At 40.3% G+C, this 24,391-nt stretch overlaps 1 protein-coding gene across 7 annotated transcripts in view; it reads left to right on the forward strand.

The window, feature by feature from the left end:
* Positions 1 to 22,849, forward strand: part of BBX (BBX high mobility group box domain containing) — a 294,477-nt gene extending 271,628 nt beyond the window's left edge. For 4 of the 7 annotated variants that reach the window (XM_049858245.1, XM_049858250.1, XM_049858247.1 and 1 more), the window contains 3 exons: positions 10,204 to 10,401; positions 12,431 to 12,617; positions 16,913 to 22,849. In XM_049858245.1, coding sequence (XP_049714202.1) covers positions 10,204 to 10,401; positions 12,431 to 12,617; positions 16,913 to 17,000 — 473 coding nt within the window. In that variant the 3' untranslated portion in view covers positions 17,001 to 22,849. The remainder of the gene's footprint in view (positions 1 to 10,203; positions 10,402 to 12,430; positions 12,618 to 16,912) is intronic. The other 3 variants (XM_049858249.1, XM_049858251.1, XM_049858248.1) reach the window with 2 other exon arrangements.
* Positions 22,850 to 24,391: the final 1,542 nt, after the last annotated feature.

Below are 24,391 nucleotides of genomic sequence, written 5' to 3' on the forward strand. Positions count from 1 at the left end.
GAAGAGTTGATTGCTTTTGTCATCCTTCACCAGAGGTCACTTCATTTCAGAACTAGAAAGGATCTTAGAGATCACCCAGTCCGCCTCCTTTGATTTACTGATGTCCAGAGAGGGGAACTTAATGACCACGTCCACATCTCTTGGCTCCCAGTCTGTTGCTCTGTTATTATATACTACCATGCCTTTACTGAAAACAGGAAAAAAATTAAAATGCACATTTGGCCTAAGCCATTCATCAAAAATACTCAGGTTTAAAGATGTTTATTGAAATTATTCAAGTTTGTTATTTGAGCGATTATTAAACATGACATTTTTTTGGTTGGAAGGTGTGTTCATGTGACCCATGTCTACGTTTATGTTGTTTTACAGGAAATGCCGTCGGTATGTCTGTTTTCTGACCTGTTATTTCACATTGACAACTCCTTTGGAGCATTACTGTATTTTCCAGCAAATAACGTGCCCCTGTAAATAACACACCCACACATAGAACAGGCAGCATAGCTTGCTTACGAAAATAGCAAGGGGGTTGCGTGGTTGGAAAAAAACGTATAGTGTGCATTTGTGTAAAAATACAATATTTCTGGTTTAAATACTGGCAAAACAAAAGGTAAACTGCCGTGCTGTTCTCAGCATTAAATATGCTGTTTCAAAATTGATACATTAGCTCTGGTGCATTTTAAAAATATATTCTGCACAGATTTGATGAACATAAGGCATTGATGAACTATCAGAGAACTTAAACATACGTTTAAGACCGTAGTACTCTTTGCCTGAAATGATACTGTTCTAAATTTTTAAAAATTATTTTTTAATAATATTTTATTGTGTTTTAGGTGAAAGTTTACACAGAAAAGTTACATTTTAGACAAATTGTTTCATGATGTTGGTTATAAGTTTAACTGTGTGGCAGCTTTCTCATTATTTCCATTCTGTTTGTCGTCTTTCCATTGATCTAGCTTCCTTTCCCCTCCTTGCCGTCTCATCTTGGCTTTTGGGTAAATGCTGACCACTTGGTCTCATATAGGGAACACATTACTCCTGGGTGATATTGTTTATTTTATAAGCCAACCTATTACTTGGCTAAAAGATGACCTCTAGAAATAGCTTGTTCCAAGTTCAAAGGTTGTCTTAGTCTCAGGGGTTCATCTGTGTTGTAAATGTTTTGTTTTTTGAACACTGAAAACGCTACATCATGTGAAAGGCAGCGGCAGCATGTGCAGGGTAACAGGGAGAGCAATTCCGTAGGAAATGGGGAGCCTGCTTTCTAGTCTCAGCTCTGCCACTAATTAGAACTTTTCAGTGCAGGATTAGAAATTTCGCTGAGATTTCACTCTGCACATTTGTTTTAAGTATATGTGTGACGCCCGCGTTTAGGGATGGGATGAATGGTGATACTGAGTACTACGTGAACTTGAAATTCCATTTCCCCTCTAACACTTGGTGATTTCATTACTAGGCTGTCTGTGTCACGTGATCCTGGAAGCACCAGATTCTGCAGCCCTAATTTTCTGCCCTTTTGGGCAGAAGTAAGTCAATTTTGAGTCTTACAGGTAGTCCCAAGTGGTTGGTGGAAGTAGAGTTATTATTGGAAATATTTAATTACATTCACTGGCAGTTCTACTCTGTCCTATAGGATAGCTACGAGTCGAAATCAACTCGAGGGCACTGGGTTTTTTGGGTTTTTTTGGTATTAATGTGTATGGGACAAAATTTTGGAGCACCTGTGCTGAAACATGCCAGTCCTTCAGTGTACAGTACAAACTCATTTTATGAGGCCAGAAAAAAGGAATCAGGGTAGTTTGAGTATCAGAAATTACCAGTAATTTAAAGTGACCTTTTTGTTGTTGTTGTTTTGATACCATCCCCGATATGTACTTGTTCAGGTGGTGACTATAGACTTTGTGAATTATCTAGGCCCTTTGCTTCCTCCTCCCTCTAACCTATCACTGCTTATTAAAACTTTACTCTGGGGGATATAAATATAGAGGACAGAACACGAAACCATAATAAGGATAATTTTAACATTTGTAAGCTATCCCCGGCAAAGGTTAGAATTGTTTGAAGTTGATGTCTGTAACAGAAATGTTGATTCTACTGATGTTACATAGCTCTTCTGCTGTTGCTGGCTTCTCTTAATGTGGTAGCTTCACATTCACTATTCTTGCCTTACACCACGCTGTGTATAATTGGCCTTCAATTCATGTTCTTTTCAAAAAATCAGAAATCCTTAGATGTTCAGTAATATACCAGAGGTTTGAAAGCTAAGCATATAATCTGCCTTAAGCATGTTTCCCAATGCTTTTAAAATTCAAGGTGGCTAAACCATTTCCTGCAACTTTTCCGTGTTATAAAAAAAAGATTGCCCATGGTGTAGAATTGGAGGTAGAATTCTTAGGTAAACCAGAAGGCCCTACCTCTGCCACTGTGTTTATCTTTCCACCAAGTTCTTGGGACGTACACTCGCACTTAAGCTACCAAAAAAAAGATAAACCCAAACCCGTTGCCATTGACTCTATTCCAACTCATAGCGACCCTATAGGACAGAGTAGAACTGCCCCGCAGGGCTTCCAAGGAGCGGCCAGTAGATTTGAACTGCTAACATTTTGGTTAGCAGCCAAGCTCTTAACCACTGCGCCACCAGGGATCCACCTTAGGTCAGAGGTTTCTAATAGAAATGATGATGATGATAATTAATACTTAATATTACTTTACACAGGACTATTAAATTTATATATATATATATATATATTTTTTTTTTTAATTAGTCTTAACAAACAGCCCCAGTGAATTAAGGAAGGTTTATTAGCCCCAAGTACATGAGGGCATTGAAGCCCAACCAATACAACCAGGAAGGGAAGAAACCAGGCCTCTTTCCACTAAAGCTCATTGGTCACTACATAGTTATAGACTTTTAACTCTTACTCGGTTCAAATAAATATCGGTGGTCTCTTACAAGAAAACAAAACAAAAAAACCTCTGGGGATCTCCATAAGATTAATTTTTGTTTGTTTCTTACAATGTATAAATTGAATTACAGGAAAAAAAAAATCTGCATTATAGTTAATCTTCAAATGTGTTCCACAGCACATAGGTTAGCTTCATCTCTTTTCTCAATTTTGAAATAGTTGCCGTATAACTTCAGCCAAGTCTCCCAGGATATGAGATAAAACTCATTCATTTTGTTTTCTTCCTGTGTTCCATTAAGCATCTGAATTCCATTTCAGTTTGTGGGAGACCATCCAAAGGCAGTAAAGTTTCAGATTTTGGCTGTAATAATTTCAGTGAGAGTTTGAATCCCCTAAACCGTTAAACCTGTTGCCATCAAGTTGATTCAGACTGGCCATAGAGCTTCCAATGAGTGCCTGGTGGATTCGAACTGCCAACCTTCCGGTTAGCAGCTGTAGCTCTTAACCACTATGCCACCAAAGTTTCCTTGAATCGCCTTCCAAAAAAAACCCACTGAATCCCCTAGTGGAGGTAAATTCATGACTCTAGAGTACTCTAATGGCCTTCTGGGGTATAATACAAGTACAGTGATGCTTTCCCAAAAAACATACTCCATGTTTTGAGAAGAGAGTTGGGAGAACATGACAGTTTCTTATTGCTACATTCCTAACATGGCTCCAAGAGTGAGCTCGAGTTGTCACTCTCAGAAGATAAGCTCCACGTGTGTTACCATTACAGCTGAGTGTGAGAGCTAACCCCATGGCCCTGTCCTGCAGTGCTCGGATAGTTTGTGTGTTCAATTAAAAGCCGAAAGAGAAATGACTAATTTGCTTTTGGAGGCCAAAGCCTTTCTTTTCCCACATTTCCATTAGTTTGGCGGAGGAAAAAAAAGCCACTGGCTTGATGTCTTTGTACTCGCTTTCAGGCCTGTTTCCTTCATGTCCTTGTGTCTGTGGCCACCAGGCCTTCTTTTGCTTTGCTAATGTTGCCAGACTCAATCTACCGTTTTGTCCCAGACACTGCTTCTTTGACTTGGCCTTACCTGCGTTCCACAGCTCTTCTGTCTTAGGAGAGGGGCCCTCCTAAAGTCTATCCTTAAGGGGGTCATTGGTCAGGGCTACCAAACAGTGTGTCTTGGAGTTGTCTCCATGGTCAAAATGATGTGGCAGGACCCAATCTTACCTCTTATCCCAAAGCCTAGCAAGGTCAAATTACATATTTTCCTAAAGTGGATGATCTGCAGGCCCCATGATCACTACTTGATCCAGCAGTAGTAGAAGACTTCTCATTAAGTGGCATTGTCTATTTTCAGGACTTTATGAGAACTCCCAGTGTATTCTGTTTTTGTTGCCTCTTCCACTTGGACTGGAACCTTATGCAGCCCCTTCACCATCTCCTAATATTCTGACCTTAAGGACTTGAGTACCATGGACATTTATTGGCCAACCCACTATTAGCTCCAGGTCTGCTGGTTTCTTGGCTTTCCCTTGTCCCAGTCTGCTTTTATACCTCCCATTTTGCAGTTATGCCCTTGACTTCTTATTGTGTTTTTACCAATTCATCTGGAATGACCAGGAAAAGATTCAACCATTGAGTAGACACGAAACCATTTGAAGGCGCGTGCGTGCACACACACACCCAACAAGGGAACGCTGGAGGCTTGTTTTCCCTGGCCAAGGACACTGATTGTAGACAATCTGGCAAAATCAGTAGAATTTTAGGGCTGGATGACTACTTTAGCACTAATGTAGTCCAACCCCTATCTTCACGTGAGGACACTGAGGCCTGTGGTCCCACAGTTAATAAATAGAAAAGTGAAGAGTAGAATCCAGGTCTCTTTATGACTGTATTATTTCCATACCGCATGATCTTGGTAGAAACTGGGTACCTTCCTCAAACTATTTGGCTCCTCTCGTTACCTTCTTGGTGCTTTTCTTTCTGTAAGCAGCTCTTCTGATGTAATGTACCCTTCATTTTTGAAGCTCCGCTATACCATTATTTTCACAAGTTCTGGATTTTTTCTGGGAAGAAAAAGCTCTTTCTAGGAGAGGAAAGAGCTTAATATTCTTTCTGGAAGGACCATCTCTAATGTAGCGATCATACTGGAGAGGCAAACAAGACACCTGTTATAATTAGAAGGTGTAGCTAATGGATCTGGACAAGAAACTAGAAATTCTGAAGCTTGTGACTGAACGATCAAACCAAAAAACCAAACTCATTGCTATCAGGTCAATTCTGACTCATAGCGACCCTATAGGACAGAGTGGAACTGCCTCATAGAGTTTCCAGGGAGCACCTGGTGAATTTGAACTGCTGACGTTTTGGTTAGCAGCCATAGCACTTAACCACAACGCCACCAGGGCTTCTGATGGAGCAATATTGGTTAGTTAATGCTCGTTGTAATTTCAGATTTTGCCTTCTTTATGTTTTTAGGAAGGAGCGCTGGTGGCACAGTGGTTAATTGCGCGACTGCTAACTAAAAGGTTGGAATTTGAACTCACTAGCTGCTTTGCAGTAGACAGATGTGGCAGTCTGCTTCCATAAAGATGACAGGTGTGGAAACCCTATGGGGCGGCTCTACTCTGTCCTAGAGTTGCTATGAGTCGGAATTGATTTGAGGGCAATGGGTTAGGTGTTTTGATACACTTTTAGGAGCTTTGAATTTTAAGGCTAGAGTCATGAAAATTTCTTGAGTTTTTCTAACCAAATTTTCTTTTGTTTTACTGGAAACTTGTATTGAAAAAAAGTTATTTAAAAAAACTTTAAGATATATGTCATCACTGGCCTGCATTAAGCCAAATACCAAAGTATAAATGCTCTAAGACTAAATATCTAACGTTCTGAAAAGTAGCCCACCATTGAGGTAGATCCATTCAACCTGAGTATAAATGTACAACTTAAAAGAAGCCCTTTGCCTGATTTTTGATTACTTGCTTCAAAATGTATTTGGGAACACTGCCAAATAGTTTTTGTTTTTTAAGAACAGCTCTATTGTCTTAAGCTTATCTTTTCAAGGCCATATTATTCAATATTGAGGTAAGGCCAAGCCACAAGCCTTCATGGCAGATAATTTTTTTTTTTTTTTTATGTAATGCAAATTATTTTCCTTTTGTTTTGGAATGGAAAGTCTGTAACCAAGCTCTTCTTTTCAGACATCTTTTAAGACAAAGCGCTATGATTTCCAGAGCAAAGATCTTAGGAATTCATGGCCTTCCTTTTTTACAAATATACTTGAACCCATTAGAGAGTTATATAGATTAGAAATTTAAAAATGAAGCTTATGTAAGTATTTATTCCAACAAGGGCATTCTTTCATACCTTGACTTGTTCTGGTTTTTGTTTTGTCCCCTCTTATTTTGGTTTTAGTTTTTCTTTCTATGTTATTGATATTTTGTTTAATTTCCAGTGTCCAACTTCAAATACACTTTCTGATAAGCACCTTCAGTTGTCCTCTGGGTTTAGTTTGCATAAAGTTTATCATGTCATACCTTGATTTCTTGACCCACTTTCCCGTCGTTTTCATCAGAAAAATGATTGCTATGACAATTTGATCAAACGATCATATGGCCTCCTATGCCAGGAATGACAAATTGAAGAGAAATGGCATCACATTCATAGTCAAAAGAACATTTCAAGATCTATCCTGAAATACAATGCTGTCTGTGATAGCATAATATCCATACATCTACAAGGAAGACCAGTTAATATGACTATTATTCAAATTTCCGTACTAACCACTAATGCCAAAGATGAAGAAATTGAAGATTTTTACCAACTTTTGCAGCCTGAAATTGATAAAAACATGCAATCAAGATGTATTGATAATTATTAGTGATTGGAACGTGAAAGTTAGAAACAAGAATTGGTAGTTGGAAACATGGCCTTGGTGATAGAAACGACACCGGAAATCACATGATAGAATTTTGCAAGACCAACGACTTATTCATTGCAAATTCCATTTTTCAACAGTATAAATGGCAACTACACACATGGACCTCACCAGATGAAAAACACAGAAATCAAATCTACTACATCTGTGGAAAGAGACAATGGAAAAGCTCAATATCATCAGTCAGAACAAGGCCAGGAGCTGACTGCAGAACAGACCATCAATTCCTCTTATGCAAGTTCAAGTTGAAGCAGAAGAAAATTAAAACAAGTCCATGAGAGCCAAAGTACAACCTTACGTATATCCCACCTGAATTTGGAGACTACCTCAAGAATAGACTTGACACTTTGAACACTAATGACTGAAGACCAGACCAGTTGTGGGGTTACATCAAGGACATGAAGACCAGACCAGTTGTGGGATTACATCAAGGACATCATACATGAAGAAAGCAAAAGGTTATTAAAAAGACAGGAAAGAAAGACAAGACCAGAATGGATATCAGAAGAGACACTGAAACTTACTCTTGAATGTAGAGTAGCTAAAGGAAATGAAAGAAATGATGAAGTAAAAGAACTGAACAGAAGCTTTCAAAGAGTGGCTCGGGAAGACAAAGTAAAGTATTATAATGAAATGTACAAAGTCCTGGAGTCAGAAAACCAAAAGGGTAGAACACGCTTGGCGTTTGTTAAGCTGAAAGAATGGAAGAAAAAATTCAAGCCTTGAGTTGCAATTTTGGAGGATTCTATGGGGATGATATGCAACAACACAGGAAGCATTAAGAGAAGATGGAAGGAATACACAGAGTCACTGTACCAAAAATAACTGGTCAACACTCAGCCATCTCAGGAGGCAGCGTATGATCAAGAGCCTGTGCTATTGGAAGAAGTCCAAGCGGCACTGAAGGCATTGCCAAAAAAAACAAGGTTCCGGGAATTGACAGAATACCAGCCGAGATGTTTCAACAGTAGATGCAGCAACGGAAACACTCATCTATGCCAAGAAGTCAGCTACCCGACCAGCCCAACTGAAAGAATCCATCTTTGTGCCCATTCCAGAGAAAGGTGATCCAACAAAATGCAGAAATTGTCTAACAATATCATTAATATTACAAAGTAACATTTTGCTGACAATAATTCAAAAATGGTTGTAGCAGTACGTTGACAGAAAACTGCCAGAAATACAAGCTGGACTCAGAAGAGGATGTAGAATGAGGGATATCATTGCAGGTGTCAGCTGAATCTTGGCTGAAAGCAGAGAATACCAGAACGATGTTTCCCTCTGTTTTATTCACTATGCAAAGATATTCACCTGTGTGGATGATAACAAATAATGGGTAACATTGCAAAGCATGGGAATTCCATAACACTGAATTGTGCTAGTGCAGAACAAAAGGCAGTCATTTGAACAGAACAAGGAGATATTGCGTGGTTTAAAACAAGGAAGGGTGTGTGTCAGGGTTCTATCCTTTCACCATGCTTATTCAATTTGTATGCTGAGGAAATAATCCGAGAAGCTGAATTATATGAAGAGGAACATGGCATCAGGATTGAAGAAAGACTCGTTAACAACCTGCAGTACGCAGAATATACAACCTTGCTTACTGAAATTGAAGAGAAGTTGAAGCACTTACTGATGAAGCTCAAAGACTACAGCCTTCAGTGTGGATGACACGTCAACATAAAACAAAAGTCTTCACAACTGGGGCAGTAAGCAACATCATAATAAATGGAGAAAATATCAAAGTTGTCAAGGATTTCATTTTACTTACTTGGATCTTCATTCAACGCCTAGGGAAACAGCAGTCAAGAAATCAAACAACAGATCGCATGGGGCAAATCTGCTGCAAAAGACCCCTTTAAACGTGTTGAAAAGCAAATATATCACTTTGAGAGCTAAGGTGTGCCTGACCCAAGCCATAGTGTTTTCAGTCACTTTATATGTATCCAAAAGCTGGACGATAAATAAGGAAGACTGAAGAAGAATTGATGCCTTTGAGTTATGATGTTGGTGAAGAATATTGAATATACCACAGACTGCCAGAAGAGCGAACAAGTCTATCTTGGAAGAAATACAGCCAGAGTGTTCCTTGGAGGCGAGAAGGGCAAGACTTCATTTCAGATACTTTGAACATGTTATCAGGAGGGACCAGTCCCTGGAAAAGGACATCAGGCTTGGTAAAGTGGGGGGTCAGCGAAAAAGACAAAGACCTTTGACGAGATGGATTGACACAGTGGCTGCAACAATGGACTCAAATACAGCAACGATTGTGACAATGGTGCAGAGCTGGACAGTGTTTCCTTCTGTCGTGATAGGATTGTTAGGAGTTGGAACCAACTCAGTGGCACCTAACAGCAGCAACAACAACATGCCTATTTATGAGCCTGGATAGATAGAATGAAAAGATGCCTCTTTGTCTTTCCCAATGCGCTTAACCCCCCTTAGGCCCCTGGAATAATTTTTAAAAAAGTCTCAATTATGAAACTAGACTACATGTATAGACTCCTAAATGCCTAATATACTGATCTGCCTATTGTTATCTTATTTTTAAACTAAGGGTAGAGGGAAGCACCTTAGGAAATATATAAGAAAAGGCACAAGCACTTTTCTCGAACCAGTGACGAACTTTGTTATCGGAACCGTGGTAGGTGCCTTTCTTGCTCTTTGCACAGTAACTCTAAGGATATAAGGCTGTACCATTAAATGATTTACTGACACTGAAGTTAGAATACCTAAAACTAACTTTTCCATGAACTCTGCTGACGTGGTACGTCATCAGAATCTCACTAAGCACGTTCACCTTGTCCTAGAAAGCAGAGAATGGGAGACAGTTTCATTCATATTCTGGCTTCACCAAGGTTTGTCACGTCCTTACTAAGTAGTCAATATGCATAAAAGAAGGTCAGACCTCAGAAATAATTTCTTTGATCAGTCCAGCCTGGTGACTGAAGGCAAATAAATGTTGCAGCCACAGCTGTAAGTTTAGAAAGTACACATTTAATCTCAGTGTTCTCAGAAGAAAAGAAACTTTTTACCATCCTCTGTCGACCAGTTGGCCACAGGGGTCTTGGATAGGGGCCGCTGATCACAGGTGGGTTTACTAGAAAACGTTACTCCAGTGGCCTCTTTGTTTAGTGTTCTGGTAGAGGGCATCGTAATCCTCGGTACTTAATTCATCAGTGCAAATATAAATAAGTAGTAACAAAAAAATATGGACAATATTTTATTTTTCCATCAATGCTTTGAAAACTCTGAATGTAAATTCTCCATTCAGATGGGTCCGACACTTAGAAATGTTTCGTTCCAAGAGCAGTGTTGGTGCTTTGTATTTTTGTGTGTAACTATATGTATGGTTTGTCCTGTTGCAGCCATATTTTCAGAAGACAAAAACACCATAGAGCCTGCTTATAAGGTTAAAAATGCCCTATCCATTCCCAACACTCCAGAGCCAACAACAATGCAAGAACCTTTGGTGGGCAGCCAAAAGAGAAAAGCAAGGAAAACCAAGATCACACACCTTGTCAGGACAGCAGATGGCCGAGTATCACCAGCAGGAGGTACTTTGGGTAAGAAGAGGGAGCCTTAGACAGAGATTACTAGAGCAAATAGGTGACCGGGATGGCATCATGGCCACGTTGGCCAGCAAATGACTATAAGCCACCCTGGGATCCGCATTGAAAAATAGGTCTGTTCTGTGGGTTGGGTTACAGTCACATTTTCTCTTTGTGGATCTCCCTGAGAACTAATTATCTGCAGACATCCAAATGAACATGTTTTATTCCATGTTTTGAAACAATAGCTCTTTTTCTAAGAGCATTTCTGGAATTCCTAAAAAGGAAAGGCAGTATTTAGGACTGTCAGCATCTCCTTCCCTTTCTCAGCGTGCACAAAAACAGTTTTGGTTAGGTAAATTCTCAAAGAGCCTAGAATTTGAAAAGTTCCAGATGAATCAGTGTCTCCATGGTTCACTATGCAAGCCACCACAAGCCAGACTATTAGGTATTTAAACCAACAGATTAAGGAACCTGAAAAAGCCTCCAATACTTCTGTGATCCAGTTCAGACCACTGTGGGGGCCTGAAAGTGCTTATGGATTTCTGGAGTTCTGTGGGCCAATCCTTAACCAAATAGCATCTTACTGTGAATTTTCGCATTTTCAGAGATGGTCTGTGGTCTGTTTGCTGTTCCCAGTGGTGTCAGCCGCAGTAGAATTGCCTAAGAGTCCCAAGATACAGGGTGGGATCAGTGAGTAACACTCAGCAGCCCCCTTTCCCGTCTGGAGGCTCTTTGGCAGCTGGCCAGCTAGGCGTTAGTGGTCTTAGCTGCTGCCTTCCTGCCTTTTGGCACCTCCAGTCTTCCCGTCAGCCCCACGGAAAGTATCCTCCCCCTCCAGTCCAGGTTCCAGGAAAAGATCAAAGGTCATGATGACCTTTTAAAAATAGAAAATATATTTAAATGAGTGTTTCTTAAGGGTGATATTTATAAATATCAGATTTGTAAATCTATCTGCTGAGTTCCGATTTAGAGAAGAATTAGTGCATTTTGTTTACTTTTTCTTGTGTTTTACATTTATAGGTCGTTAGAATCATGAGATATCTTAAAGACCCCCAATTTTACCTTGTCATATAAAAGACGAAGTTTAAAGAGATGAAATTTTGTTTCTGAGTATATTCATCTCAGTGGAAGTAGGATGAGGAATCAAATTAGTTTTCCTGACTTTTGGTCCAGCACGCCCTCCCGCCTTCACTTTTGCCTCTGGTTTCTGCTCTGTGGTGTTCATTTTGTAGGCTGTAATAGCCTCATTTTACTTGTAGGAAGAATGAAAGACATTTTAGAAAATGGTCCCTTTTATGTAGAAAAACATCATAGCACTCGCATGGCTTAATATATGACATTTATAGCCATTATTGATTGCTTTCTCTATTTAAAATGTTTTTAAAACCATGATAAAAATTTTCCCTCCTCTATAATGACCACATAGAACAAAGTTGTACTCATTTCCAGTACGTGTATTTGCATAGCATTTTAGTCATCTCTTCATAAGTACTAGTGGGCCCTTCATCTCTTCCACTAGGTCTTCAAAATACACGTAACACCTTGAGATCTCAGGACTGATGCTTCTGCGGCTTCGGCAATCCCAAGTGCTGGTGTCACGGCACACCAGGAGTCCAAGCTGCTGTAGTAGGGCATGAGCTGAGACTTGGTCAGAAATGTCTAGTCAGCCGGCTTCTTGAGGGCTTTCTTACAGCGTCTACAGGCCCCTCTGAAGATACCCCTGGGGCTTTATTTTGGCCAAGGTCCATTTTTCCCTCTCACTCCAAGACTGACTCTTTTCTGACCTTGGATAAAGCCCAGCTTGTCTTCAGCTCAGCTTCGGGCACAGTAGTGCTCATAGTTGCAATTGAGCTTAATAAAAGCACTTTGTTACCACAGGAGAAGAGATTCCGCTAGAGCCTCACTGTTTGATTTGATGGCAGGAGTGAGCAGGGACGACCAGTGTTAGCGCCTTTCACTTTGACGGGCAGACAGTTGCCTCTGCGTCTTCTCCGGAGAGAACAGAGTGACCCTCTCGTGATGGATTTCTCTTTTGTTACAGATGACAAACCAAAGGAACAACTGCAGAGGCGTCTCCCCAAAATGGCCGAGACAGACTGCAACGACGAATGCTCACACCACACCGAGGCAGCTGGGACGCGGAGCAGCACTCCAGACATGCCTGCCGTGTCTGCCTTCTTCAGCCTTGCTGCGCTGGCCGAGGTGGCAGCCATGGAAAATGTGCACAGGTCAGTGCCAGGGTCCCAGGGACTCTCCTGAACTTCACCCCCATCCATGGCACATGGATGGAGAAGCAGCATGGAAGCCCAGATTGTCCTTTCTGGTGTGGTTTGTGGCATTTTTGACAATGCATTGGGGCTTGTGGGACTTGAGCACACTTGTTTGTGTGTTAGAAAAGTGTGTGTGCTAATTAGCAGTATGGGAAAATACAAGGAAATAGAGCCAGCTGAGTATTTTGTCTTAAATCTCTTATGCTGTGGCTAAGCTTCATTTCTATAAACAGCCTGAGAGAACAAGGAAAGCAGTGTGATCCAGTGGTTAAGCATGAACTCTGGAGTCAAATGTCAGGCCTGGGCTTGAGTCCTATTTCTGCTGTTTACAAACTGCCAGATGTTGAGCAAAGTCATTAGCCTTTCACCCTCAGTTTTTCTGCTGTAAAATGGGGGTGAGTGATCTTCTTCTCATAGACTTGTGTGGAATAGGTAGCCCGTGCTCGCTCAGTCAATGCTAGTCCGAGGCAAAGGTCCCACTGAGGATGGTGTTGGAGTGGCGATAGGATAAGAAGACAGTGTGGTTCAGGGGCAGGAGCATGTTAGCATCTGACTGATGGTAGGAAGAAGGCCCGGAATTTTCTCCAGCTCTCCAGTTTGCTATACAAAGTAATTTATTTCCCTGGACCTCAGCTTTCTCATCTTACATTGAGCATAACGATATCCTCAAAGAATCAGTGACATTGTGAGATCAAACGAAATCATACCTGTGAAAGCCCCTTGAACTTGGTGAAGCCACGGAAAGTACATTAAGTTCTCGGTGTCAGTGGGTGTTCTGCTACGTATTAAGAAGGCAAAAATCTTTTGTAAATACTAGGCATTTTATATTTTTACTCACAGTGGATTTCCCACAGAAAAGCTGGTTTCTTAGACTTTCTTTAGTACAAAAGAGCATGAAACCTAGCACAACCTGTAGACCCTCCTGCCAGGCCCATTCTCCTTTTTACATCCAGACTGAGGAGGCCCTGACATAAGCTTTGTCTGCTTCTTGTTCTTCCCCTGTCCTATTACAGCTCTAATGCTTCCTCACAAATAGCCTCTAGATAGTTCCAAAAAGTCCAGTTCCTTTTCATATGTTCACTGCAAGTTCCTAACAGCAAGTGAATGCTGACAGGCTTTGTTAGTGTCTGAGGGAGATCACACACAAGACACTTCTCCAGCACTCAGGAGTTTTACAGCCTAGTACAGAGGACAAACATACACATAGGAAGAGGAGTTAAAAACATATGCCTAAATACAAGAATTGAGGTGGCATCGTGATTCCGGGCTCAGAAAAGCCTTCCACACAGCCGCCCTTGCTGCCAGAGTTCTCTTCTAAACATAGCTGCAGTCACGACATTGCGCTGTTGGCCAGCCTTCCATGGCTCCCAGCCTCCAGCAGTGGAAAGCCTCAGCTTACCTGTGTGCTTACCTCCCCCCTGTGCTCCACACCCCCTGCCCTGCACTCACCTGGGATCCCTTCCCAGTAAGCAGAGCTCCTGCCTGGTGACCTCCTGCTGCCCACCCCCCCCCCAGCCCCGCCACCAGCCTGGACCTCTGTCCTCCTCTCACAGCTTCTCCTGCTGCCCCAGGCTTCTTTCCCTGCTGCCCCTGCATGCTGCCGCTTCTCTTAGACCAGCTCCACTCTGGGTTGAAGTTGTTTACTGATGCTTCGTGTCTCCTCCCAGCATATTTTGAGTGTCTCAAAAGGAAAGCACTGGTTTTTTACTTTTCACACCCCGCCCCCCCGTCCCCTTAGCTCCAGTTACATCCATGGGTGAATGAATAAATGAGGTAGTTCTTGAAATATGACTGCCTAAGATAGTTATCGAGACTGGTGGCAAAGTGGTTAAGAGCTCAGGCTACTAACCAAGAGGTCGGCAGTTCACATCTACCAGGCGCTCCTTGGAAACCCTATGGGGAGGTTCTCCTCTGTTCTATAGGGTCACTGTGAGTTGGAATCGACTCGACAGCACCTGACAACAACAAGATAGGTAACAGGCCGAGGAACAGTGGTGTGAGTAAAGATTCTTTTTTCACATCCTATTAGAAAGAACAATACTGGTTACTAGAATTTATTATGAACCTAACAAATGGTTTGTATTCTTAATATCTAGAAGGACAGATCACCCTGGGGAGCCTTAGTTCTCACTTCAGTCTTTACCCGTTAAAGCAGACCTACCAACCAGTTCTCTGTTTATAGGCGTAATGTAATTGTACCTGGGTTAACTAAAAAGACCTGGGTTACACACCAGTAAGTATGGCTTAGGCATCACCTAGGTTTGTCATTTAGAGGGTGGCCAGTGAGGTTTAGGGTGAAAATAGAGCATCTGCCCTTTTGCCACTAAAAATCTGATACTAGGTTCAGAAACCTAACAGAAAGGCAGTTTTATAAAATGCAGGAAATAGGGAGTTGGAACAAACCTTTGTTGAGAGCCTGCTGTTTGTTTACTAGGAGCTTTTAAGCAGAGAAGTTCATTAAATCTAATCCTTAAAATGGATGTTTTTAGTCCCGTTTTAATGATAAACTGAGGCTCAGGGGTTAATTAACTAGTCAAGAGCACACAGCTAGTTAGTGCCTGAGACAAGATTCAAAGTTTAGGTCTAACTCCAGAACCCTTAATGCTTTGCTCTAGCACGCTTCCTAAGCAAGCATCTGTCATGTCCTAGAAAATCTGGACCGCTCTTGCTTGACCCTTCCACTGGAGGCCGGAACCATCAGCAGCCACCTAGGTCCCTCCTGCCCATGTTCCCACCTCCTTTTCTTTTTCCGTTTATTAACTAGGACTTTCTCCTCAATTTCTCTCTCTCTCTCTCAGATTATACTTTTCATCTTTCACATTTTCTCCTCTTTATGTTTCTTTTTAAATATTTATTAAAAATCTTCTGGTTTCTGTAATATTATTAGATATTCAGTCTTAAAGGTAAAAAATGCCATTTTAATTTCTTCTCTCTTGAACAAAGAGCTGAACATAGTGAATATTTGGTACTTCAGCAGTATCCATCCATGAATAAACTGATTAATCCAGAGGTTTGATTCTAACACATTTTTTCTAAAATCCTGATGTCTTAGGCTGGCAGGTGATCCTCAGATTCTGAACCCCCCCCAAAGGTTGTAATTTATTTACATTATTTTTTTTTTTATGTGCACCCAAGAAACTTACATGTAGTTATGGAACAAATATTAACTTGAATCTTGAAATAGGTCCTTTTTTCTACTGTATCTAAAGAAAATACTATATTGAAAGGCTGAACCAACGAAAACATTGCTGTTGCTGCTTCACATATCTTCAGTGCTATCTGTGCTCCCCCCCTCCCCAACTATGGGATGGAACAGTGAGTGAGCTTTGGCTAGGCCACCTAGGCCTGTTAGCAAATGTCAAGGTGGTATCCAGTCTTATCTTTTGAGAATAGAAAGCTCTATAGAAATTACCAAGAATTTTGAACAGTTTTCTCATAACCACAAAGTGAATCATATTTTTTTCCTACCAATTATACAAAGCTGAATGAAAAAGCAGCTATGTTCGGCATGGTTCCAATCCAAATGGTGGAAATTTCCATGAATTTTGTCTGGAGTTCTCCCTACATATGTGTTGGTTTTGGCCCACATGGACTGGATTTTCTTACAATCTGAAGCTCTTCCCCATACACACTCTCTCCAAATGCCTGTGAGACTTTCCTTTAGTTAGGAGCGTTCATTGTTTCTTCATTCATTGTTTTAGAATGGCAGTCCATCTCTCTACTATCTCTTCAAGGGCCATCGCTTTGATTGGCCTTAAGTTTAAATTGGGTTTATTATTATATGTCTTTAGATATAAACCTCAAGGTTATCAATTATCATAGGAATTTTCTTCTTGGGCAAGTTAAGGAAAAGAACATGTTGTCTTTAACATCAGTGGGTCAGGAGGAAGATGGCGGCCCAGGAACCACAACCCCTGATGGAAAGTTGCCCACCTCTTAGGGAGCAGTCCCAAATATGCTGGCGCTTCAGGTTTTGGCTCTACAAAATGAAGGTGTGGTTGGTTAGAATCCAAAGCGTATCTGTTGAGTTGTATGAGGGGAATTGAGATGAGAAATCCTTTTTTAAAAAAAAGTTCTAAAGACAATAACAGTTTTATTTAAATGAAATACCATAAGTGACAGTAAAAGAGCAGTAGCTGTTAAGGAAAATATTGAGAAGCTTTTATTCATTATCTTTCATCCTCTCCTACCTACCTCCAGTGGCATATTCTAAATAAATGATTTTCTCTTTTTTTCTTTCTCTTGTCTTACAGAGGTCAGAGGACAACTCCACTCACCCATGACGGACAGCCAAAAGAAATGCCCCAGGCTCCTGTACTTATTTCCTGTGCTGACCAGTGAAGCGCCCTTTCATTGTAAAACATTGTGCTTTACCTACTACCCTAGCCTTGTCTTTTCCGAGGGATGCTAGCCAGTCCATATGGTGGAAAATATAGACCGCAAACAAGTGCTTGTTGCCCCACATGGCCCAGATTCACTTGTAACAGAAGTTAGCACCCTGGGCCAGTTTGTTCTTTCGGAACCCAGAATCTTTGAGGGTGGTGTTACTTGTCTGATAATGAGCAGAAATGAAATGATCCTGGAGCTTTGCTTTCTATTGAAGGCTCTTAACGGTAATTGGTGGTAACTTGGTAAAAGGCTGCCTTTACTGTAGCTCATCCAGCGTCTCTTTTACCAACCAGAGTGTGAAACTAGTTTCGTATATTACCTAGCTATTCTTTCAAAACAAAACAAAAAATGAAAAAAACAAAAACTGACGCACTGCACTAGTTATTATTAGATATTCTTAGTCTTTTTTGTACATGGAGATTTAAGTTCTAAGATGGTTTATATAATAGGTTATACCTACATTTATATTGTAGAATAAATATTAAAAAGCCTATTCCAGAGACTCCCAAGCAGCATGGGCAGGCAGGTGTACCATTGTTAGCGGTGTATGCTCGGCCTCGTGGTCCATATATTCTGCACTTTTATATTTGCCACCAGAATGGTAGTTTGCTGGCAAAAAGAAGGGAGAGAGAGAGAGAAAAAATTACAATTCTTACAAGCTGAATTTTTTTCGTAGCTTTGAGTGACCAAGAAGAATTTGCTTGGGGCAAATTGTGGCAAATATTTTCCCAGACAGGGGAAGAGTCCTGCAGATGACAGATTACTGATGTTTTCATGCCTTGAGGATTCTTTTATTTTTACACAGGGGTCTAAGTGACCAATGGATTGTTCATACAAACAAACAAAAATATTATTCAGAAGTGACCTTAGTATTACTTCACTATTCTGAACACATTGAAGACATTCACTCCGTGTGGACTTTGTGATACAGACCTTTTCCATCCATTACAGACAGACTGGACGGGTAGCACTTGCTATGCACAGCCTAATGGGCACTGCAGGTTTTTAGAGCCATTTCGAGTTTGTGTCTTAGGAGGTATAGAGTGCGTGATCAGGGAGGAATGCCTACCCAGAGTGGGACTCCCAGTCATAGATCACCTGCAAGCCTGTGTTTCCTTTTTGTGTTTTGTTGCTTTTGAACATAAACCAACCGTACATATGCCAGTGCCAAGTGGATTAGCTGGCTTAGAACATTCAACATATTGACTTAACCACCTGACGTTCATTCACAGTGTCTTGTCTCCTAGCAACAGATGCAAAGTGATACATCAAAATTAGTCTGAGGCTTCAGATTTTACAGGGTATTTGTTCCATAGCACAAAGTATCTCCCCACTCTTGCATCACAGCACAAACTACCAAATTCTAATTATTGGATTCCAGCAATAATTTTTATTGATTTTTCAAACTGATGGAATTTTGATAGTGTTAGTTCAAGTTTGAAGCTTTTGAATTAGATCTCTAAATGGTGACAGTTTACATGGTTTTATCTAGCTTTCTTATTTATACTTGACTGAATTGTAATGATGATTTCTTTTCTAATCGTAATTTGACCTAATAGCCATACCAAAAAAAAAAAAAAAGGTGATTCTATTAACACTGACTAGGCTTAGCTTTTCACAGTTGTAGTTAACTGCTTCAGTTTCGGTGCTGGGAAATATGTACAATGGAAAACAAAAAAAAATAGCTTTTTTTTTTTTCTTCAAAGCAGATAAAAAGGGCAGCAGAGTGTTAGGACAGTATCTTCTTTAAAGATGCGTAGTCATTGTGGGGATGAAGAAAGGAGGGATTTGTAAGCGTTAATCAGAGGTTAAGCCTAACCCTGTTCACATAGAAATAAATCAGGCCAGCAGCCCCATCACACATTTTGAGCATGAAATTTTTACTCAGATGCTGTTTTGTTAATATTTTCTAAATTTCCAAACAAAAAGTGAACATTTAAAAATGGCTGGGTCCCAGTGTTGGTGGCTGTTGGAGTTTTTGGACCACTTGCTAGCAGTGATTTAAAATTAGCTAAAATCCAAAACACCAACAACAGAAATTGTGTGGTGCAGAACATGCACCTTGACAATGGTACTAACTTGGTATTCTCTAGAACATGTTAGAGTAGATCTATTTTTCCCAGAGCACCTGTCAGTCCTCCAGTGACTTTCACTAGATTCCTTAAGAGATTGCTGTATATTCATGGGACCTTTTTTTAAAAAAGAAGCAAAACAAAAAATTACTTTTTTTCTATGTGATGAAGATCTTACTTGATCTGCTTTTCCTAAACCTCAGTGGCTTTTCCCTTAGGCAGGGGTGTGGGTGGGAGGGCGACCTACTGGATATGACTGTTTTCAGATACTTAAAAAAAACCTTTTTGTAGAAATGCTTAATTTTTAAGCGGTTAGGGACTGAGAGTAGCAGAAATCCTGCAAAGCTTTATAGTTCTGTAGACACTCGCCTTGTCGTTTCTATGAGTGAAGTCTTCATTACAGTAATAGTGCTTCTCATTACCCTGAATCTGCTGGAGCGGGGTGTTGGTATTTTCAGGTAACAAAATTTGTTAGCACAAATATTTCAGACCAACATGTAGTGTCGTCGTCCCCCCCGCCCCCCTGCCCCCCGTTATTTCTCTCATGTTTTTTATTTTGGCAAATCACAGTGCTATGGTGTGTACATTAATCTGCCAGCAGACACCAGCCGCACTAACGTGGCCCACGAGCATCCTCCAGAGAGAAGACTGTCGCACCTTATGTATATCCAAGCAAACCAAAACATGATGCTCTTCTGCCTTGTTTGATTCTAAACCGTTGTATCATATCTTTCTGAAACCATTCTGAATTTAGGTGAAATTATCAATATTTATGCTTTTAACCTTAATTTCTGGATTCAAACCTGTATATAAATCTTTTGAAAAAAATTGTCCTAGCCCTTCTCTGTAATGCTGGAAGTAGATGGTTTAGTCTCGGATGGAGACACAGTACTGTTCCAGTTTTCTTTAGCTTTTATTTATTTAGTTATTCTGAGTATTTCCTGTGTCATTTTGAAGTGTGTAGAGTATATTATAGTAACTGAAGCGTCAGCTCTAAGAAGCTGAGTGAAAGAAAAATTACTGTAAGACATCATTTAAGTTTTTATTTGTTTGGGTACTGTATATGAGATTGGGAAAAAGAAAAATGTCCCATAGCCACATTGGAAATACAGGTTCTTGTCCCCAAATTAGGCTTTTTCACAGAGCTTCAGATCAAAACTGTTTAACTTCATTAAAACCCTGTTTAAAAGATAAATCATACTATTGTAATTCTGACAGCCTTTTCCCCACAAATGTGCTCTGACTTTAGAAATACATTTAATTCTGTCCTGTGAGCTCTCTACCAATGCCATGTCCCAAAGCCATGCTGAAATAATTCCCAGATTGTCATTGTTTTTCTTGTTCCTGCATTAAAACCGGTGGGTGAGTGTGATGGAACACTATGAACAGAAAGGAGCGTCTGAACCGCCTGGCACGTAGAATCTGACATGTTCAATCCCATCGTTTTCTCAAGTCAGATGTTACTCTGCCCAAATCATACAGAATCTCCTTGTCACTCCGCAGTCTTCGGCTCAACGTATGGAAATGTTTGCGCCTATGTAAAATCTTAAGCAATTTATAAATTGTTACAGGAGTAAACTGACAATGGAATGACATGTTTTTGTTTATAAGGGTGGGCGAAGGGAATACCAAATAGCTCTGTACCTAGTTTGGCATTAATGTGAAGCAGTGGGACCATGCTGCCTGTGAATCTACTGTATGAATCCTAAGTGTTCTGAAGACCAGCAGCGGAGGCTGGAGGCCGCGTCAGCACAGCAGAGGAGACGTGTCACCACTTCACTGGGAAGAGGAAGGAGTCGTCATTTGTAAGGGAAAGTTGGGGTGTACGTGACACTGTTGAGGAGGGTCACCTTTGATTGCACTGCTCCACAGAGCCCTTATGGAAGGCCAATCCTAACGGGCTACCTCGGCTTTAAAATTAATTTCAGTAAGTCGTGTTTCAAAGGCTTGTCTTTTTTTTTTTTTTTTTTCTTTTTTTATGCTTCTACCTTCAGTGCCACTATTTTCCACTGCAGTGTTTGGACTTCATGAACCACCTTCTCCAGAGAGAACAATGTATTGCTGAAAATGGGCAGTAGAAGCAGATGCTGTTACTACATTCGACCTGTAAAGTATTCGGAGTGGCTGCTAGGTAGAAATTAAAAGTTAGCTCCCCAGATGACCTTGTTCGCACCTTATAAAAAGTGTACTGGTATTTAGATGTTCCTTTCATTATGTAAGTACTCCCAAAGAACTGGATTTGGATTGTTTTTATATGAGTTTGGGGATTTTTTTAAAAAATAATCTTATTTAGACTAACATCATACTTATTAAAAAGGAAGCAGTTCAGTTCATCTTACGAGATAAGTCTGGTGAAGTATTCAGGGTTTGATGGACTGCTTTGCTTTAGCTTGGAAGTGATAGCTAAGTTATTATACTCCGTATTGAATGACTTTGTCGTTTTCACTGGGGATATTACTTCACTTACATGTCAGAGCAGAGAAGCAACAAAACAGTGAATAACAAGACAAATATATTTGATTCCCCTCAGACTTCCCTGTGCTACCATTTTATTCAAAAACATAAACATACATTTTCTTTAAAAAGAAAGTTTTCTCTTCTGGCCAAATTTTATTTGTGAGAAGAAACCTTGTACTTAATAGTTCCATGACCACTTTTCTTGATCCTGCCCTCAAATTGATTTTTGTGCATAGAACTAGTTATTACGGACATTGCTACTCCTTCCAAAGACTTCATAACTCGGGCAGAACTGGTTACTGAGTACCAAGGACCTAATTAAAGCCTCCGAGCCCTCCACTCACAGTGCAAACCTTACCTCACAGGCTCTCCCATAAGTCGCCCAGCACACGCGTCTCCTAAGCTGACTGCTGTCGCCCTGCAGCCCCCAAAGGGTCAGCCCTGTGGGCTGAGCAGCAGAAGGGAGGGCAGCAGCAGCATTTTTTTCATTTCATTAGCACTAAACGAGTCTCTTGCTCTCAGGAATTTGTCGAAAAAGAAAAGAATTAAAAACCACCTGAGATTCCGCATACCAGATTGTGAACTACTCGCATAGGTCTGAGCTGCTTATGTACAAGTCGTGAACCGACCGCAGCCGCGTGGCCCGCCAGGTCCTAAGCCCGTTGACAGTTTCAGCATGATGGAATCGCTCTTTTTTTTCCTTTCAGAAATTGGCTTGGTTCTCTTTAGAGTTGGTGTAAACATGCCATGTAATAAATGATTTCCACGTAATGGTACAACAGAATTACTGCTTTCTTAGATGTATGTGTAGTAAAAGTCAATATACACGTTTATATAATTTCTTCACAATCTTATACCTAATTTGATATTTCTAAAAATTGCACATGTAAGTCATGTGTATAACATGCTAAAGTACTTTAACTGTGATCTTAAAACAATAAAAATATTTAATAAAAATTTGAAATATTTTAAAGATATTATTCAAACATATTTCTTTATGTTCACATGAGAAGCCGTAGTAGAGTATGTGCCGTCAATATACCCGATCAAAACCAGTTGGAAAAATGCTTTAATAAAACTAAGGTATTTTTATGTTTCTGAATCTCTCTCCCTAAACTCTTTGCCTGAGATTTACCATTGTCTGAGCAGCTTAGGCTGCTTTTCCCGCACAACTTAATAAACTTCATTTCCCTATCTTATCAAAGGCAGATCACTGCACTCTGCTACTCGGGAGGAGAGCCTCGGGACACCTCCGTGTGACCCGATCATACCATCTTTCCCTGAACTGTAACAAAACTATGGAAGTGATATCTTTAAAACACTAAAAAGGATAAATTCAAACCTCAAGTTTCCTGAATTATTTTCTGCTTTGGAAGCAATCACAGACAAGAGTGTGCAATTATTGTCCAACAGGCTTTGCAGTCAGACAGACTTGGCTCAAATTCTGGCTCCACCCGCGTACTACTGGGCTTTTGAACCTCCCTGACCCACACTTACCTAAAGAATGGTGATGAGGGTACTCCATACACCATCTTTCATGGGACTGAAAACAGAATGCTTTATGAAAATGTTGGCATGGTGCCTGTCACGTTGTAAGTGCTCCTTAAATGGTAATTGTTGATTTTTTTCTTACTTCAACTCTAAGGTTGGCACGTTTCTTGAAGCATATTGAAAATAAACCTGTAAGGGCCTGCTGTGTTCAGGAGATCTGATAGTGTAGAAAACTCAGAATAAGTTGGCCTAATTATGCTTTCCAGTACTCCAGCACACTTCTCTTCAAATACGGAGAATAAAATGTTTTGGGGTAGGGGCCCATACCCAAGATTATAAACTCTGTTAGAAACCGTAGAAAGGAGCGCAATATAAAGGTGACAGTAGACATACTCATGTTTTTATGGTATTTTTTTTTTTTACCTACATATACAACTGAATTTGGCCTTTTGGGAAGAACATGAAATCTCTTGTAAGGAAAACAAACAGTTCTTATCAACAACGAGTGAGCTAATAGTACTAACTCCATTCCATGCATGCTAAAAGGGTTTTATACTTTGCATCCTAGAGAATACACATTTATAATTCACCAGAAACTTCCTTTTATCTTCTCTGTTAGTTATGGAAAATTTCAAATACATGCAAAAATAGTGTATTTAACCCCATGTACTGATCACCCAGCTTTAATAACTACAAACATTTTCCGATTCCTGTTTTATCTCTATCCCACCCTTTTTCCCCCACGTCCCCAGCCAGCGTTCTTTAACCGTATCCCAGATGCGTGATTTGATTTCAAAATACTTCGGATACAGCCTTTAAAAACATCTTTTAATGCACACAAAATTTTATATTTTGTATATCACCTCCTTATGATTCCAAAATACACCCATGAGCCAAAAACAGTGGTGCAGTGAAAGTGATCCGGAATTAGAAAACACTTTTCAGGTTGGATATATATTTACCTTTTTGATCCACATCTTTCTAGAGTGATTATAACTTATTCAGAGAAAGCCTTCTTATATCATTTTTTTCTGTTTTGTCTTGTTTTCAAAGATCTTCCCTTTTTTAAAGATTTTTGACTAAAAAGGCCCAAAGGCTGAAACTTCCTTTTGCATGTTTTGTATGTGGTAACAGTAGGTCCTTTACATTTTGCGTCCAACCCTGTTCCCACTGCATCCCAGACTATAGGAGTGAAATCTGTTGGGCGAAGGGGGGGATACAATTTTAGATCCTTCCTGGAAGGCATGTTGACCAAGATAAAATGATCTTAAATCCTGCTTAGGTCAACAGCGCAGAACCTAAGGCATGAAATCCCTTGCTAGA

The sequence above is a fragment of the Elephas maximus genome, chromosome 18 (assembly GCF_024166365.1).
Source record: "Elephas maximus indicus isolate mEleMax1 chromosome 18, mEleMax1 primary haplotype, whole genome shotgun sequence".
Lineage (NCBI taxonomy): Eukaryota > Metazoa > Chordata > Mammalia > Proboscidea > Elephantidae > Elephas > Elephas maximus.